This window comes from Orcinus orca, chromosome 14 (genome assembly GCF_937001465.1).
Source record: "Orcinus orca chromosome 14, mOrcOrc1.1, whole genome shotgun sequence".
NCBI classification, from domain to species: Eukaryota; Metazoa; Chordata; class Mammalia; order Artiodactyla; family Delphinidae; genus Orcinus; species Orcinus orca.
In genome coordinates, this window is record NC_064572.1 from 62,306,457 (window position 1) to 62,325,888 (window position 19,432).

Below are 19,432 nucleotides of genomic sequence, written 5' to 3' on the forward strand. Positions count from 1 at the left end.
CTATTTTCTTAATTATTTTGAGTTTGTTATTGTAGGTCTTTTCCTTCTCTTGTGTTTCCTGCCTAGAGAAGTTCCTTTAGCATTTGTTGTAAAGCTGCTTTGGTGGTGCTGAATTCTGTTAGCTTTTGCTTGTCTACAAAGGTTTTAATTTCTCTGTCAAATCTGATTGCAATCCTTGCTGCGTAGAGTAATCTTGGTTGTAGGTTTTTCCGTTTCATCCCTTTAAATATGTCCTGCCACTCCCTTCTGGCTTGCAGAGTTTCTGCTGAAAGATCAGCTGTTAACCTTGTGGGGAGTCCCTTGTATGTTATTTGTTGTTTTTCCCTTGCTGCTTTTAATATTTTTTCTTTGTATTTAATTTTTGATAGTTTGATTAATATGTGTCTTAATCTCTGTAGGTAGTCGTATATACCCACAGAGCAAAGTGGGGTTTTTTGTGTTGACAACCAAAATGGCTCTGCGTGATCCTCCACATGATGGTGTTTACACTTTAAGGTGTTGGCAAGCATGTCTGGCTGCTATTATTTTAGGGTGTCCTAATTTTAGAAGAACATATGCTTTATTAGGGGAAGTGGGTAATGGGGAGTGGTTATCTAAGGAGTATAGAGTTTCAGTTTAGAAACACCTAGAAATGGTTAGGATGGTAAATTTTACATTATGTATTTTTTACCACAATACAAAAATTTGCTTTAAAAGTATTATTACATAAATAATACCTGATAATTATGGAAACATCAGTAAATACAGACAAGCAAAAAGGAAAATAAAATCACTGACAATCCTAACTGCTGAGTTTTCTTATTGCATAAATACATAAATGCACAAATTATGTGTAGGTTCATATTTGGATTTGCTGCTTAATAACCTGACTTTTTCAAAGTTTACACTATTTTTAACCATGTTTTAAGTTCTATATTCTTAATTGAAAATGAGAAGTAGGATGTTTCACATTTCTGTAAACTCTAAGGCCTCAAGACAGAAGTGCAGTGGCACGTTTTAGGGGTACATGCCCCTCCATTGATGCTTCTCTGTTTAGGTCATGTGTCCTCAGGAGAAAGAAAGGCTCCCCCACTCCTGATTTGTCAGCCAGCTGTACTGACATCTTTCAGTGGTTCCTTTTAAGTATGAACCCATCTACAGAGGCTTCTGGTACTTTGGGAACTGGTGTGTCTACCTGTCCCTGGGGCTCTTCAGTCACATGTCTATCCAGTGGGGTAATGTAAATATGTGTCTCAGCAAGGTTAACGATTAAATTGTTGGGATGAAAGGTCGAAGGCCTGCCTTTGGAACATCAGAACATCAGAATGGGAGATATATGTTTCTACTTGCCTTCCACCTTCTCTGAGGAAAAGAGTAAATAAGAAACACAGTCATACAAGAGTCTTCATTCCAGAAGTGATCTAGGAATCATGCTGGAGAAGTTCTGCAACTCTACTTTTTGGGTAAGAAATTACACTTGTCCTCACTGTTGACTCTCCTCAACTCGGAACAAGTAGTAGATTAGCCTAGAGTGACCACTAATAAGAACTAGAAAAGTTAGATGTGCAGTTGGTCTAAAGTTCAGGGTTTCTTTTCTTTTTTTTTTTAAGATAAGTCATAATATCTCCCTAGGATATTCTATGTGGGGGAGATAATATATTTCTGCTCTAAAATACGTTTATCGTATCCCACACTCTTTTTTCTTGGACCAGGTAGCTGCAAAATTGCCTTCTCTAAAGAGAAATACGGGAAAGGCTTCCAATTTCATCAGTGTTAGGAGGGGGAATTGTTTGTGGAGTATGAGGACAAAGAGAAGGCCTGTGATTGAGTCTTGCTGAGAAATGTTGATGTTGAAATAATACTGATATGTTCTAGAGGAACCAGCAATTAGTGGTGTGACTGGAAGTTGAGGCTAGGGATGCAAATTTGGGCATCCTGAGCACTGAAACAGTTTTTGAACCATTAAAGCAGAGAATTCAAAACAACGAGCATCGGTACCAAATGGTTTAGTGGAATAGAAATTTAGGGATTTTGAGGAAGTGTGGTCTGCAGACTCCTAGGATCAGAATCATCTGGAGTGCTTGTTAAACTGGTTTAACTATCTTAGGTAATTCTTCTGAATTCTAAAGTTAAATAATTTTATGGGGAGAGGAGAAGAGCAGGAATGAGATAACAGAGCACGTGGACAGCACTTCCCATCCTAGAAAGAACCTGGACCCCAAGGCCCTCGAGGCCAGGACATGTATACCACAGGAAGGTGGGGCTTAACATGCCCCAGGATCTCACCAGGCCATCTCGAGAGAATTCTTTCTGAGAATCATCTGACCGATCATCTTGGTCAGGGTACCTCAGTCTTTAAAGAGTCTCTGCAAACAGCTGAACAAAGCAAAAAATATTTGTAAGAAGAGAATAATCTACCCTCACATGACTCAGATGTAAGAACTGGCACCCCACCTTCACCTCACAAGATACTTCTATTTATTGCAGAGTGCAAAGACCAGTAGAAAACTTGCTGGGAATAAGCCTTCCCTCCAATGTGCCATTGCTGCTCCTGTACCTAAGGCCTCTTTACGATCCAACTTAAGCCCCTAGGGCTATAGGAGTTTAATTGCCAAAGTATGACTAAGCATTCTGCTACCTGCAGGTTAGGTTTGAGTGTCTGCCAGTGAGTTCAATCAATGCTAAAAACTAGAATAAGTTTTTTTGTGTGTGTGTGTGGTACGTGGGCCTCTCACTGTTGTGGCCTCTCCCATTGCGGAGCACAGGCTCTGGACGCTCAGGCTCAGCGGCCATGGATCACGGGACCAGCCGCTCCGTGGCCTGTGGGATCTTCCTGGACCGAGGCATGAACCCGTGTCCCCTGCCTCAGCAGGCGGACTCTCAACCACTGCGCCACCAGGGAAGCCCTAGAATAAGAAGTTTTTATATCCCAGGACTGTTCTCCCCTTTAGGTTGAGGAATGGTCCTTCTTCTTCCCACAACTTGGCAAATGTGGTGGTGAAATTAAATCATAATAGATGGTGGAGAAATTCACTTAGAATCACAGAAGAAAGATTTTTAGAGGGTGGATTGGTCAGAAAAGTCACTAAATGACATTTAATGGTGAATTTATATCAATGGAGTTGGATAGGAAAATACAGCTAGTTAAAGGATCAGGCTAAATATGGATATAGAACTGGGTTAAAATTGTTTGGAAGCAAGGGTAGGGGGATGGGTGTGAGCTGGGGGCTAGTATTCTCTTTTTTAAAATGCATGCATCCAACAATCATTCCATTTTGGTCCCCCAGAATTCCTCATTCCTGGATAGCCCGGAGGTGGACCTGCCACTTTGTTTTGAGCAAACTGTTCTGGTGTGGATTCCCTTGGGCTTCCTTTGGCTCCTGGCCCCTTGGCAGTTTCTCTATGTGTATAGATCCAGGACCAAGAAATCTTCTATAACCAAACTCTACCTTACTAAGCAGGTATGGGAACCCCACTATTTTCTAATTAATTTTGTGGTACACAATAGAGACATTTTCTTGGTGGTTCAGGTGTCTTCTTCCCTGTCTTTAACCAGCTTTTCCAGGTAGAGCCATGCTCTGGATGTCCGTCTCCATCTGTCCTATGCCTCATTGGCCCCCTGCCGTACTTCTTAGTTAAGTTACTTTGATTTTTGCATAAGAATAATGACTCGTAAATCCTATGGATGTTGGACTCTGGAAACACCAATGATGAGTAATCAGTTAGTTGAATAGTTGTGGTCTTTTCAGCATTTGAGAAGCAAATGCTGGATTATCTATCTTTAAGCTGTTCTAATTAATCAGGAGACTATAATTCAGTTGGCATCTACCATGAAGTAAAAATGAACTATTTAATGTGTCCTCTGCTCCATTCAGCCAATCCAAACATTGCTCTTCTCCCCAGGCTTGGATCTGAAATAGGGCTTCCATTTTCCCAAAGTCAACCCTGAGTGTGGATGCTCGCTCAAAGTAGAGGAAAGGTGTGTGCTCACGGTGACATGCCTGAGTAGGGAAATAATGGAAAGAACAGGGGCTGCAGGAGGAATGAGGGTAGGAGCCTCTCAGCCAGCTGCACTGATTAATGCAGAGAAGGTCTTGTGAGAACCGAAAGATCCTCAACTGAGATTGTAAAACTACCTCTTAAAATCTATCATCTGCTTCTTTTCACTAGGTTTTTTTCTATCTGTCCTGATTATTAAACAGGGCTTATTAGAGAGGCAAATTAGATTCGGTGTTCTATAAGCATACAGGCCAATGACCTCAGGTTACTGCAGTCTAAAAAGAAGGAAGGAAGAAATTTGGCCAAAGGAAGTTGGATTTGCATTGACACTCTGAGGTGGGGTGGTGGTGTGTTTTGTCTACTCTGGATAGAAGAACAGTCTGCGAGAGCTTGGAGCAGGGCTATTGTCTCCTCGCTGACCTGAGTGCCCAGCACAGGGCCTACCACTTGGTACACATTTGTTGAATGTTGGTATTAAATGCACTCTAGGAATAGGGATTGAGTCAAGAGTGTGTTAGACTGAACATTGAACAGCATGCTTCAGTACCCTTAGGGATGAGAGAGAGCTTTTGGTTAGTCAAGTTAGAGGGCTTCTATCATTTTCTGGAGCTTCCAAGAAAAGGTTGGGTAATGAGTAAATCAGTATCCCATTTTTATCATAGCTATTAATTAACTTTTAATAAACAACTTTATTGAGAAATAATTCACATAGCATACAATTTCACCCATTTAAATACAATTCTTTTTTTAAGTATTTTCATGATATGTGTAACCATCACCACAGTCACTTTTAGAAAATTTTTTTCCCTCAAAAAGAAATCCTTTATCAACCCCTATCTCCCCATCTCCCCTAGCCCTAAGCAACCACTAGTATACTCTTTGTCGCTATAGTTTCCCTATTCTAAACATTTCATACGAATGGAATCATATAATACATGACCTTTTATTATTGGCTTCTTTTACGTAGCTTAAGGTTTTCAAGGTTCATGCATGTTGTTTAAGGCTCATTCATAATATTCCAATGTATGGATATATCCTGTTTTGTTTAACTTTTATAAACACAAATCTCTATAGATAAAACTGTAGATAAAAAGAAATGTATTAGCTTTTTTTTTTTCCTGTAGCTAATAATCCACTCACCCTTGCTCATAGTTTCAGGAGCTTCATTTATAATTTATACTTTTTTTTGTCCTCCTCCCTGAGAGTGATAGGCACAGAGTAGCATCCTTTTAAAAATTTCAGAATAATTGGTTTCTCCTCTGAAACAGGAGTATAATTCCTCAGAAAGTAAAAATTCACTTCTTCTATGAGAACCTTCTTCTTGGATCACTCCTCAACTTCATTTCTTCACTTCCTGTTCTACCTGTCTTTGGGCTGTTTGTTCCTCTCTGATTCTCTTGAACTGTCATTGCTGTTTGGTCATTAGTGCAGTGTTTACCTCATCTGGACTAAGTCAATTTCCTTGCCTAAGCTAGTGAGAGACTCTACTAGGTTGTTTAAAGGTACACCCTTACCCGAAGGACCCTGTGCATAGTAGGTAATTGAATGAATTGAATTAAAAAATGAATGAATGGAGGAGCTCATTTAGTCCCAGGGTAACAAAAGAGGAGTATTGTTCTGGAGGTTGTGGATCTGCTGAGGTCAGATGTGCAGCAAAAGTGGACTTACTGTTGAGCTAGTGAGACATGGGAATCATCTTCAAGTATCTGTAGAAGTCTAACATAGAAGACTGCCTAGCTTATTCTGAAAAGTTTCAGAGAGCAAAATCAAGGGAAGTCAGCGTAGCTTGTTCCAGGGGAGCTGCCTTTAGCCAAACATACAGAAGAACTTTCTTTCTTTCCTTTTTTATTTTTTTGTGGATGACTTACCCTTTTTATCCCTTACTCTTACATAAACTTAAAAAAGACAGAAAATCAAAGATAAGTAAATTATTTTCAGCTGTACCAAAGTTTAAGAACTGAAATTTGAGACAGCTTTATCAGTTGACTTTTCTTTGAGAGGGTTTTAAATAAGTTCAGTTGTGAAGACCATCACAAAGGTGGAAGAACTTTCTTACAGCAATAACTGTCTGATAGTAGAATGGTCTGCTGGGGGAGGTAGTTCCTGAAAATATTGAAACTGAAGTTAGACGTTTGTCTGCCAGGGAAGTGATGGAAATAGACACCCTCTGTAATGGGTCAAAGGTTCAACCAGAGTGCTTTCATAAAGCACTGGGAAGAGGAGGACTGTGCAGAGGTGGAAAGATATTAAATACGGCCAAACCACTTTACTTTCCTTTTTTTTTTTTTTTTTTGGCTGCACCGCATGATTTGCAGGATTTTAGTTCCCGGACCAGGGATTGAAGCCACGCCCTCGGCAGTGAAAGCACCGGGCCCTTGGACTGCCAGGGAATTCCTTTTTCTTTTTTAATATTTATTTATTTATTTATTTATGGCTGCATCGGGTCTTAGTTGCAGCATGTGGGATCTTTTTTTTTCTTTTTAAATATTTATTTTTGGCTGTATTGGGTCTTCCTTGCTGTGTGCGGGCTTTCTCTAGTTGCGGTGAACGGGGGCTACTCTTCATTGCAGTGCACCGGCTTTTCATTGCGGTGGCTTCTTTTGTTGCGGAGCTCGGGCTCTAGGCACGCGGGCTTCAGTGGTTGTGTCACGCAGGCTTCAGTAGTTGTGGCTCACGGGATCTAGAGTGCAGGCTCAGTAGTTGTGGCACACGGGCTTAGTTGCTCCATGGCATGTGGGACCCTCCTGGACCGGGGCTCAAACCCATGTCCTCTGCATTGGCAGGTGGATTCTTTTTTTTTTTTTTTTTGCGTTACGCGGGCCTCTCACTGTTGTGGCCTCTCGCGTTGCGGAGCACAGGCTCCGGACGCGCAGGCTTAGCGGCCATGGCTCACGGGCCCAGCCGCTCCGCGGCATGTGGGATCCTCCCGGACCGGGGCACGAACCCGCGTCCCCTGCATCGGCAGGCGGACTCTCAACCACTGCGCCACCAGGGAAGCCCGGCAGGTGGATTCTTAACCAGTGTGCCACCAGGGAATCCCGGCATGCAGGATTTTTCATTGTGGCCCATGGGCTCCAGAGTGTCTGGGCTCTGTAGTTGAGGCACGCAGGCTCTGTAGTTGTGGATCATGGGCTCAGTAGTTGTGGCACGTGGGCTTAGTTGCTCCTCAGTACCTGGCATCTTAGTTCCCCAACCAGGAATCGAACCCACATCCCCTGCATTGGAAGGTGGATTCTTAACCACTGCACCACCAGGGAAGTCCCCATACTTTCTTTTTTAATACCAATGATATTGTGTCTCTTTAGGAAGTTGAGTTCAGTAAACTCCACGTGTACTTGAAATTCCTCCAGTGATTCAGAGATCAAGGGCAAAGACTTTTTGCGGACTTTGGTACTCATTAAACAACCACAATATTTCCCTGACTGTGATTAAGAAAAGCCTATAGTATGTTTCTGATTATAAAAAGAATGCATTATTGTAGAAAGTTTATTTGATTGTTGTAGAAAGTTTGTCAGCTCTAGGGAAATAGGAAATCATTGATAATTGTATCACTCTGACATATTCCTGTTAACATTTTGAGATGTTTCCTTTTACTCTCTTTAAAAAACTAAACAAACAAACAAACAAAATGAAAAGAAAAAGACTCTTTCTCAACCCTCTACCTTCTAGTCCTGTTCTCCAGAGGCTGCCATTTAAAATTGTTTTGATGGTTACGTCCATATCTATAAATAATGTGTTTATACCTGTATTTCTTGATCCATCAACTTCAAAAAATATCTATTTCTGTCCTCTATGAAAGACAAAGAATTTAGCTCATTGACCCAACTCCCTAGCTTCCTTTTTGTCTCTTCCTCTTTCTCTCAGTCTTAATTTTGTGTGATTACGTTCTGTTCTTCTGTAGGTTACCTTTATACCTAAAAGTAATCTGCCATCAATTTTATTGTATTTATTTGGCCGCGCCACACAGCTCGCAGCACCTTAGTTCCCCGACCAGGGATTGTACCTGAGGCCACGACAGTGAAAGCCCTGAATTCTAACCACTGGATCTTCAGAGAACTCCCCTCCCCCTCCTTTTTTTTTTCCCCATCAATTTTAGGCTCTAGTTCTTCCTTTCTTTTTCCTTATTTCACATATAACATTGTATAAGTTGAAGGTGTACAGTGTGTTGATTAGATACGTTTATATATTGCAATATGATTACCACCATACTGTTAGCTAACACTTCTATCATGTCACATAATTACCTTCTTTGTGTGTGTGTGAGAACATTTAAGATCTAGTCTCTTAGCAACTTTGAAGTATGTGATACAGTATTTTGACTATAATCACAAGCGCATGACAAACTTGCAGTTAGAAGATAAATAAGTTCTGGAGATCAAATGAGATTTTTTTTTTCAGTTTATAGTCTTTTTTAAAACTGAGGCATAATTGACATATAACATTGTATTAGTTTCAGCTGTTACAGCATAAGAATTTGAAATGATCACTACAATAAGTCTAGTTAACATCCATCACCATACATAGTTACATAATTTTCTTGTAATGAGAACTTTCAATGTCTACTTTCTTTTTTTTATAAATTTATTTATTTTTATTTTTGGCTACCTTGGGTCTTCATTGCTGCAGGCGAGCTTTCTCTAGTTGCGGCGAGCGGGGGCTGCTCTTTGTTGCGGTATGGGGACTTCTCATTGTGGTGGCTTCTCTTGTTGCAAAGCACGGGCTCTAGGCATGCGGGCTTCAGTAGTTGTGGCTCGTGGGCTTAGTTGCTCCGCGGCATGTGGGATCTTCGCGGACCAGGACTGGAATCCATGTCCCCTGTATTGGCAAGTGTATTCTTAACCTTGCACCACCAGGGAAGCCCTCAATACCTACTTTCTTAACAGTACTGTATTGTATATTTGAAAGTTCTAAACTATAGTCACCATGCTGTACATTATATCCTCATCTCAGTGCCCCTTTGTGTAAGACGAGATTTAGCGCTCCCAATAAAATTTTCAGAAAGAGCAATAGTAAATAAAGTCTCTAGGTTCTTGGCTTTCTGAAAATGTTGATCTGACTATGGAATGCTAGGTTCAAAAAAAATTTTTTTTGAGGTTTGAAGTTGTTGCTATGTTGTTCCCCCAAGTCCTGTGCTACCAAGTTAGCATTCTTCTCATTCCTTGTTATCCTCTCTAGAAGCTTTATCCTCTTTATTCTTGATGTCCTGAAATTTCATAAGAGTGTCTACATGGGTCTCTCTTCATTCAATGGGTTCTATACTTTTAACCGAAAGACTCATGTCTTATCTCTGAGAAATTTTTATATTATTCTTTTCATTTCTTTTCCTCTAATTTTAAAATTCCCTATCCCTAGAACTTCTTGTTAGATAGATGTTGGACTCGCTGAATTGACCCTCCTTCTCACCTCTTTAGAATTTCTTTTTCTCTTTTCCCCTCTGTTCTGAGAGATTTTCCTTATTTTTTCTTTTAATCATCCTAAAGAGCCTTTTATTTTAGCAATAATGGGATTGATTCCTAAGAATTCTCTGCTAAATAATAGCACTTATCCTATTAGTTAAAGGTGCTTTGCTGGTTTTAATTATAAAGGGCCCAATATCTCTTCCTGAGCCATTCTGGATGAATGAGGCTTATGGAATGAGTAGGCATAGATGGATGGGAGTAGGGAGGGGTGAGGGTAGGGGAGCTGATACTAAAGATCTTCATCTTGAGGGATAAGGTACTGGTGGACCTCCTCAGTGGAGGTAATAATTCTCCCTCCTGATGGGTGGGCGGTAGTCCTTTAGAACAAAAAGATGTGTATCATGTCTTATGAGCTCATAGTACAAATATTTGACAGACTTGGAGTCATCTTAGGGTCACAGAGTTGCAGTCATTAACTTCAAAGTTTATATGGCGAGAAGGCTGGGAGTAATGACCAAGGAAAGGGAATAGTGCCGTCCCAATTGGGTTGGAGGAATTCCCCCTTTAAATCTATTTTATTAGTTATCTATTGCTATGGAACAAATTAGTCCAAAACTTAGCGGCTTAAAAATAAACTTTTTTTTTTTTTTTAAATCTCAGTTTCTATGGGTCAGATATTTGGGAGCAGCTTACCTGACTTCAGGGTCTGTCATGAGGTTGCTGTTATTAATATGCAGGCTCTGCCTAAGGTCACCTGAAGGCTTGACTGGGGCTAGAAGATCTGCTTCTAAATTGACACACCCACATGGCTTTTGGCAGGAGGTCTCAGTTCCTTACCAAGTGGACCTCTCCATAGAGCTGCTTGAGTGTCCTCACGATGAGGCTGGAAGTTTACCTTGCTGTGAGTGATCTGAGAGAGAGAACAAAGAGGAAGCCACATTGTTTTCTATGACCTAATCTTGGAAGTCGCACACTGTCACTTCTGCCACATTCTATTTATTACAAGTGAGTCAGAGCTCAGCCCATACTCAAGGGAAGGGGAACTAAGCTATCTTTTGAAGGGAGGAGTATTGGAGAATTTGTGGACGTATTTTAAAACCATGACAATCAACGTTCCTTAACAACACTTAGCATACTTTGAACTTTATTCCATTACTTGAATATATATATCATTGATTCCATAATTATTGAGTGTGTTATCTGAATCATTGCCTACCATTTTTATTGAAGTATAGTTGATGTACAATGTTATATAAGTTACAGATGTACATATAGTGATTCACAATTTTAAAGGTGAATACTCCATTTATAGTTATTATAAAACATTAGCTATATGCCCCATGTTGTACAATGTATCCTTGTAGCTTATTATATACTTAATAGTTTGTTCCTCTTAATCCCCTACCCTTATATTGCCCCTCGCCTCTTCCCTCTCCCCACTGGTAACCAACTAGTCTGTTCTCTGTGAGTCTGCTTCTTTTTTGATAACAAAAAGAATATAATATAAATTCTCTAGTTATATTTTTTAGATTCCACATATAAGTGATATCATACAGTATACGTCCTTCTATGACTTATTTCACTAAGCATAATGCCCTCCAGGTCTATCCATGTTGCTGCAAATGGCAAACTTTCATTCTTTATTATGGCTGAGTAGTATTCCATTGTGTGTGTGCGTGTGTGTGTGTGTGTGTGTGTGTGTGTGTGTGTGTGTATCACATCTTTATCCATTCATCTGTTGATGGACACTTAGGTTGCTTCCATATCTTGTGCTACCTACTATTTTTACCATCCATTACTGGGAACCATTCTATTCTTAAGAATGATATCTTCCTAACAGTGTTTTTTTTTTTTGCCTTCTCAGGTGCTTGTTGGGTTTCTTCTTATTCTGGCAGTCATAGATCTGGCCCTTGCACTCACAGAAGACACTGGACAAGCCACAGTCCCTGCCGTTAGATATACCAGTCCAAGCCTCTACCTGGGCACATGGGTGAGGCCCATCATCACTTCTATCCTGTTTATCTTCTCTCTACTCATAGCCATCCAGCTGAAATTTGCTCCTATGGAATGAAATAAAGTCCAATTTCATCTACCTTTTTCAAGGGACCTATGATGAAGCAAAGCTTGGTTGTAATAGGGTGAAACCAATTTTAGCTTTTCATTTGCTTTTAAACACTACTTTTAATGCCTTCTTCCTAAGGTAAGTATTAGCTTTAATGATTAACATGTAACTTATGCCCTCATATCTTGCCATCTAAGGATCACAGATGAAATCCAAGTTTCTTGAGGTAAAAGAATTTTCTACATGCTGTAAACATTATTTTTAAGTTGATTGGTGACTCTAATCAATGGATCACTGAGTCTAGACTTGTTTGTGTAAATTTGATGACAGAAACTTATGTCTCTCCTACAGGCAGGGTTTTTTGTGGGGGGAGGGAGAGCTGTACAGTGTTTAAAAAAACAATTGAATTCGTTACCATCATTTTATTTTATTTATTTATTTTTTATTTTTGGCCACGTCAAGCGGCTTGTGGGATCCTAGTTCCCCAACCAGGGATCAAACCCAGGCCCCCAGCAGTGAAAGTGCCAACTCCTAACCACTGGACCGCCAGGGAATTCCCGTTACCATCATTTTTGTTTTTTTGTTTTTCGTTTTTGTTTTTGTGGTACGCAGGCCTCTCACTGTGGTGGCCTCTCCTGTTGCGGAGCACAGGCTCCGGACGCGCAGGCTCAGCGGCCATGGCTCACGGGCTCAGCCGCTCCGCGGCATGTGGGATCTTCCCGGACCGGGGCACGAACCCGTGTCCCCTGCATCGGCAGGTGGACTCTCAACCACTGCGCCACCAGGGAAGCCCCGTTACCATCATTTTGAAAGAGGAAGATACAACATAATTATTTTGATTCCTAAACTTTCTTGAAAAATCAGAATGCCTGGCAACTTTGGGCCGACATTCCCACAGGGCAGCGGTCAGCTAGGACTGAGTAGCAGTTGGTTGCATTAGACCAGGTATGTGCTCAGTACTGTCCTCCACCCTCACTTCTCTCAGTAACATGCTCTGCTTGGCCCCTGTAAGGACTTCGTTTTGTCACTGTTGTTATAAAGCAGAGAAGAGTCTAGAGAGCGGTGCGCTGGAGCCAGCTCACGGAGCTGACTGCGCCTCTCTTCCCAATCCTGAGTTTGGTGACATCATGTTGGAGATTGAAATCCACCACGGTGGGAGTACTTATACCATGGAAATTCACACATGCCACAAATCATGGCTTTGTTTTCAGAATGCCAGTTTACTAGCACAGCACTGGGTCTGGGAAAACAACATTTAATTAATTGTAACTAAGTGAATAATGCGAGGCAAAGTTTTTTGTTGTTGCTAATTGCTTAGTCTAATATTATTAGAAAATATTGTGATAAGACGCCTTGCACCTATTCAGCAGAATCTGCCTCCCCAACCTGATTACTGTAGTGCCTGAAATTATTTTCTTGGGCCTCAGAAAGATTTTTCTGGCTCCCAAAGTTATTCCATTTAGATGCAGGTGGTGACCCTCTGCCCAAGTGTGGTGAATAGAGATGGGATAGGGAAGGGAGTTCCAGAGAGAGCACTGGGGTCCTGAAAGAAAAAGTCGGATGGTATCAGGGAGGAAATGTACTATTTGGCGTCAGATTAGTTACAACAATCTCCCCCTTCAGTCCCCGTTTCTTCCCCTGTTCTCTGACATCCTTCTTTCCTCTTGTCCTTGGTGTTAGTGACAATATTTTTCAAAACATGATGTGAATTTCTCGCTAGATCCTGGTTTTGCTGATCCAACACAGCAGGCGATGGTGTGTACAGAAGGACTCTTGGTTCCTGTCCGTGTTCTGGATTCTCTCAATACTCTGTGGCACTTTCCAGTTTCAGACTCTGATCCGGACACTCTTAAGGGTAAGGAGGAAAGAGATGGTGATATGAGGAGGTACCGCTGGGCAACTTCTAAGTTGGAGTAAATGACATAAGGTAAATTGAGTTGCAGGGTAGGATTGTATTTAGGGGATTTGATAACAGACTTTAATCACAAGCATTGATACATAGGGGCTGTTTAGACTTAATTCAGATAAAAGGCTCATTTTCTTTGTCCCCTCCCATAGGGCAGCAACCCTAACCTGGCCTATTCCTGCGTGTTCCTCATCTGCTATGCACTCCAGATCCTGGTCCTGATCCTTTCAGCATTTTCAGAAAAAAATGACTCATCAAAAGTGAGACTCTAAATATGACCACTTCATATATTATTTAATTGGATGGTATCTTGACAGATGTAACTTTGAGATGTCTAGGTCTCATGAAGGTCCCACAAGCCCAGAATATACTAGTATAGTCCATTTTGTGATGTAAGGAAACAAAGTGACTAGAATTTGGAAACACTGACTTCTTTTTTTTTTTTTTTTTGCGGTATGCGGGCCTCTCACTGCTGTGGCCTCTCCCGTTGCGGAGCACAGGCTCCGGACGCGCAGGCTCAGCGGCCTTGGCTCACGGGCCCAGCTGCTCTGCGGCATGTGGGATCCTCCCGGACCGGGGCACGAACCCGCGTCCCCTGCATCGGCAGGCGGGCTCTCAACCACTGCGCCACCAGGGAAGCCCGGAAACACTGACTTTTATATTGACCCACCAAGCTTCAGCATAGACAGTTAATTCATACATCTATGCCAAAAAGTCTGTTTATCATTCTACTGGTGACCTTAGCGTCTCCAAACAAACATGTTGACCAGCCTACTTCAGTGTTATGTCTAGTTTCTAGCACAACATCATATTTAGAAAACTCAGCTTCTGATTTTAGAGTTCCATAGAATTCCTGTTTCTAATGGATTTACTGTCTGATTTTTTGTGTGTCTTGCAGCATCCTTCAACCACAGCTTCATTTCTGAGTAGCATCACCTTTAGTTGGTATGACAGGTAGGAAATACCTGGAGTGTGGCTTGTCTATATCCCTCCCCCCTCACTCTCCTGAAAGTGATGGAAATCTTAATTTTAAAAGTGCCTGCCATGGCTTCCATTTCTCCTCTACTTAGAGTCAGAGAATGTTAAAACATACAGATCAGTTTACTGCAGTCCCTTCACTGGGCAGATGGGGAAGCTGAGGAGAGGAAGGGAGGGGGTTTGCTCTTGGTAGCCTGAGGAGTTCCATGAAAAAAAAAAGGATAGGAGGAAAAGGAGGCAGTAGGACAGGAAAAGGGAAATTTGGGGTCAAGGAGTGTGGCACAGACTCGGGTAAGGGATGAAATAGCTGTTCTGGGCTTCCAGAGGATCTGCAGCAGCCGTCCTTGGCCTTTGTAGTTCCACGGACCCCTTTGGCAGCCTGGTAACACCCATGAATCCCTTCTCAGATGATGTTTTAAATGTGTACAATAAAAGACATGGGATTATAAAGGGAAACAAATATATTGAAATGTAGTTACCAAATTTGTGATATAGTAATACATGTGCTTCTTTATTAATGCATTAAATATCAAGACCTAATGCTGGCTGGGTTTGATAGTTTCAAAGCAGTGATGAGTGTAAATGAGCCATGAAAACATCTGTGACTTTTGTTACCTGGTAACAAGTACTCTGTTTTGGAACTGTGGTGGGTTGACTACATTCATATTAGAAGGAAAGGCTAAATTTCAGTTAGAAGCTAATAAAAGTAAAGATGTAATTTATTTTCCATCCATGTTCTCAAATCCCAGGTTGAGGAGCCCTGATCTAGAGAGAGAGTATTAGAGGCACCCCCAGGTCTGCTCAGTTCCTTAAGGGCATCGTGGAGGCTCCTCAGGGAGATGCCAGGGCAGCAGAGAGGCAGCCAGTGTTTGAGAAGGAAGGAACAGGATCGGGGGAGGTGATGCGCTTTTGGCTCTCAATTCAGTAGGACTCCTTCCCCTTCTCTTGTTTTCTCCCACCTTCCATCACCCCCACCCACTCCCTTTTCTGCTCTCCCCACTCCTGTTTCAAGTTCCAAGAGCTAGGAGCTGGGATAGTAGAGCAAGGGAGAAGCCCCATTCTTCTGTCCCTCCATCCTGGGACTGGATGGTTTTGACAGAGGCAGCGAGGAGACAGCCTCTGGTCCCACCTGCAGGGCCTCAGCCTGTGGGTCACTCTTGTTCCAGCATTGTTCTGAAAGGCTTCAAGAAACCTCTGACGCTTGAAGATATCTGGGATATTGATGAAGAGACTAAAACAAAGACACTAGTCAGCAGGTTTGAAAAGTACATGGCAGGAGAGCTGCAGAAGGCCCGGCAGGCATTCCAGAAACGGCAGCAGAAGAACTCCCAGTGGAACCCTGGAGCCAGGCTGCATGGTTTGGACAAGAAGCAGAGTCAAAGCCAAGATGTCCTTGTCCTGGTAACTTTCCCACGAGTGTCTGTTCGAATGTGCTGTATGTCTTTGGCAAGAGGACACCAATGTCCTGGTGAATCCTTTCATTCTGACAGCACTTTATACTTTACAGTGCATTTTATTTTATTTTATTTTTTTCTTTTTTCTTTTTTTTTCCGACAGTGCATTTTATATTATTAGTAATATTCACAATACTAATAGTACCTTAGTGATGGATACATGGGAGTATAATGTAGTACTGATCTCTCTCATTTGGGGTATATTTGAAATTTTCCACAATAAAATGTTTTTTTTAAATAGAAAAATAAAAGAATACCTTAGCATTACTAGAATCTGCACGTTGGTGGGATTTAGCATTAGCAGCTAATTTATTTTTTTATTCACTTGAAAATATTTATTGAGTACCACTGTGTGTCAGAGACCATTCTGGGCACAGGTATAAGGATCAGCCTGAAAGAGTATTAAGAAAACATGTTAATGTGTCTGGCGTGAAGTGCTTCCTTAGAGTAACAGGAGAGGCTTCTCAGAGGAGGTGACATTTGGGTAAAGATCCAAGCGATGAAAAGAGCCCATGAGAAGGAAGCGTATTTCACTCAGAGGGCGCAGGATGGGGGAAGCCGGGAGGGGAACATGGTTGGCTCGTTTGAAGAAGAGAAAGAGGATGCGGGAGCATGGAGAGAGAGGCTGAGTGAGGGGTGAGGTGAGCTCGGGGAAAGGGGCAGGGATTAAGTGGTGTAGACCCTCATGGGCCATGGTGAGGAGCCTGGATTTTATTTTAACTCTGATGGAAAGCCAGTGGAAAGTTTAGAGCAGAGGCGTAATGCAATCAGATTTACATTGTTAAAAGCCCACTGAAGCAGCTGCCAGGAGAACGGATGGTTGGGAGGCAAAAGTGGAAGCTGGGAAGCAGGTTGAGGCAGGTGTTCAGGCAAGAGACCAATCAGATGGGACCTTAGTGAGAGAAATTACAGGAGGATGTCACTGAGGCTGAGAGGCTGGAATTGGGGGCCTGGTGGGGACTCCTGAGACAGGAAAAGGAAGAGGCGGGAGAGTGGGTGGTGATATCCCATGTAGTAGATTCCCGGGGTCGCTGAAACAAAGCACCACGAACCGTGTGGCTTAAAACAACAGAAATGTATCATCTCACAACTCAGGAGGCCAGAGGTCTGAAATCAAAGCATCAGCTGGGCCATGCTCCCTCTAAAACCCATAGGGAAGAAACCTTCCTTGCCTCTCCCACCTTCTGGGTTTTACCAGCCGTCCTTGGTGTTCCTTGGCTTGTGGATGTTTTCACTCCACTCTCTGCCTCTGTCATCATGTGTCCTCTTCCCCCATGTCTGTGTCTCTTCTTACAATGACACCGTCATATTGGAATAAGACCCATTCCATGACACACTCTAATGACCTCATCTTGATTACATCTGCAAAGGCCCTATTTCCCAAGAAGGGCACATTCTAAGGCACCGGGGGTTAGGACTTCAACATAACTTTTGGGGGGATTCTATTCGACCCATAACATCCCACAATAACCATGAACAAGAAGAGAATGGAAAGGCTTTTAAGCATCCGAAATATATATATATAAAATCACGCCCATGCCCTTCCCTCCCATGATGCCCCACAGTCCCCCAGTCAGAGGCTGTTCTTTGCTTTTACATGATATCCTCACCAGGTTTGTTGCCTGTTTTCCTAATCCAAAATAGATCCGAAGTATCAGGAGGGAGAGAGGGGGGAACAGTGATAGCAGCTAAAAGGGTGAATGGGATCAGGCAATGGAGAGAAGACCGAAACCTGTACAAAGAAGGCAGCAGGGCTCGGGCTAACACTTGGGAACTGTTCAGTAAAGACAAAGTCTTCCACCATGCAGCTCTGCAAGCACTGATGTTGTCTGGTTTTGTACCCAGGAAGAAACTAAAAAGAATAAAAAGAAGTCTGAGACCACTAAAGACTTCCCCAAGTCCTGGCTGGTGAAAGCCCTCTTCAGAACTTTCTACGTCATCCTCCTGAAGTCATTCCTGCTGAAGCTGGTGTATGACATCCTCATGTTCCTGAATCCTCAGCTGCTGAAGTGAGTCCCCAGGCCCTGGCTTGTCCTTGCAGGGCTTCCTCTGCCACTCTGCTTTTTGCCCCTTGTATATGCAGGCAGGAGACTATTATGAGTTTCCATTTTTTTAAATGCTCATAATTTTCTTCAACCTTACAGCATTGTGTTTATGAAAAGCACAAGGCATTTTTCAAGATCTAAAATGATCTGAAAAATCATTTAGATCCTTTAGCCTCCCTCTTTTCCATGTCCTTCTCCTCGTAGGAAGCCAGATGGTTCTTAGGGGTGCTTTCTTCTTAAACAGAACTGCTGTGAGCCGAGTCATGTCCAAAACGTGGGCCTCATACCCCAGGAGAGGCTTGTACATAGTCTCTGTAACCTCATTGCTCCACAGTCACGCATTCAGTGGGAGGTTCGGGTTAATCATGACAGGACTTCAGTCTGCCAGGATCTATGGAATGAACTATCCTCCAGGGGAAACCCTTCTAACTCACGCTGGATACAAGTCCTAATTCCTTTCCAGGAATCAATCAACTTGCTACATAACATCCTCTTTTACCAGAGGGTAGGGAAAGAGAGCGTCAAAGAAAGCATTGCAGTGGCAGCTTTGTGGAGCACACGTTATCCCGTCTCACGGTCATGGGTCGTCAACCCTTAGCCCTTGCTGCCTATCTCCAAAAAAGGCAAGAGTGCTGGCATGGCTGTGGAGCTCAGTCTTCCAAGAGCATTGAACAATTCTGGTCACTTTTGTTACCAACCGGGTAGGATAGCGTAGCTGGCTGTGCACAAGGAGGGTGAAGAGCCCTCGGAGGCTTGACGGCGCCACTTACTTGGTTTTGCTCTGGCAGATTGCTGATCTCCTTTGCAAATGACCATGACATATATCTGTGGACTGGGTATCTCTACTCAATCCTCTTCTTCGTCGTGGCCCTCATCCAGTCTGTCTGCCTTCAGTATTACTTTAAACTGTGCTTTATGCTGGGCATGAAAGTACGGACCACCATCATGGCTTCTGTATATAAGAAGGTAAGTGGAATATGCCAGGCATCACCAAAGAAAATCCCCTTTGTAAACGTGAGCATTTCTTCCCAGATTGAGGAAAATTTGACAGAAATGATAACTGATCTCAACACTGGATTTTGGCTAAACACACAGCCTTCTTTAGATATTTCTTTGGAGATGAAAATGAAAAGTGTGTATACAGACATAGAGCATCTGTGTGTGGGGGGTGGGGTGCACTCCAGGGAAAAGCCGGCAAGCTGTTCTCTGCCCGGGATCTGCCTTCCAGCTTTGAAGGCTTGCATACCGTCCCTCTCTTCCTTCCTCTCTCCACAAGGTGACAACACCTTGGGACAGAATGTAAAGTCAGAAAAGAAGCTGGCCAAGGGCAGACTCTTCAAATCACCAACATTTAAACCAAATACTACATGAAACTTGGCTCATAAGACCTGGTGTGTCCATCTCAAATCACAGTTTTGCCATAGACTAGAACGCTCTGTGAACCAGGACTCCATCTCCTCAGACTGACTTTTGCCTAGCAACTTCTTTTTCTCAGTCTTGAGTAACGACCAACACGTCCTCTGCCTGATTCCTTTTTTGGATCTGTAAATACCTTCAATATTTGGATCTGTAAATACCTTCAATATTTGGATTTGTAAATAACTTCCCAA

The 19,432-nt window shown here is 42.4% G+C and overlaps 1 protein-coding gene across 3 annotated transcripts in view; it reads left to right on the forward strand.

Moving 5' to 3' along the window:
• The first annotated feature begins 616 nt into the window (after positions 1 to 616).
• ABCC2 (ATP binding cassette subfamily C member 2) overlaps positions 617 to 19,432 on the forward strand; it is a 69,673-nt gene continuing 50,857 nt past the window's right edge. For 2 of the 3 annotated variants that reach the window (XR_004482630.2, XM_033425783.2), the window contains exons 1-9: positions 617 to 1,442; positions 3,267 to 3,440; positions 11,242 to 11,367; positions 13,160 to 13,294; positions 13,498 to 13,605; positions 14,244 to 14,299; positions 15,490 to 15,724; positions 17,623 to 17,786; positions 18,611 to 18,788. Coding sequence is in view for 2 of the 3 variants with exons in the window: in XM_033425783.2 (XP_033281674.1) it covers positions 1,410 to 1,442; positions 3,267 to 3,440; positions 11,242 to 11,367; positions 13,160 to 13,294; positions 13,498 to 13,605; positions 14,244 to 14,299; positions 15,490 to 15,724; positions 17,623 to 17,786; positions 18,611 to 18,788 (1,209 nt within the window). In the remaining variant the exon portion in view is untranslated. The remainder of the gene's footprint in view (positions 1,443 to 3,266; positions 3,441 to 11,241; positions 11,368 to 13,159; positions 13,295 to 13,497; positions 13,606 to 14,243; positions 14,300 to 15,489; positions 15,725 to 17,622; positions 17,787 to 18,610; positions 18,789 to 19,432) is intronic. The other variant, XM_004268446.3, reaches the window with a different exon arrangement.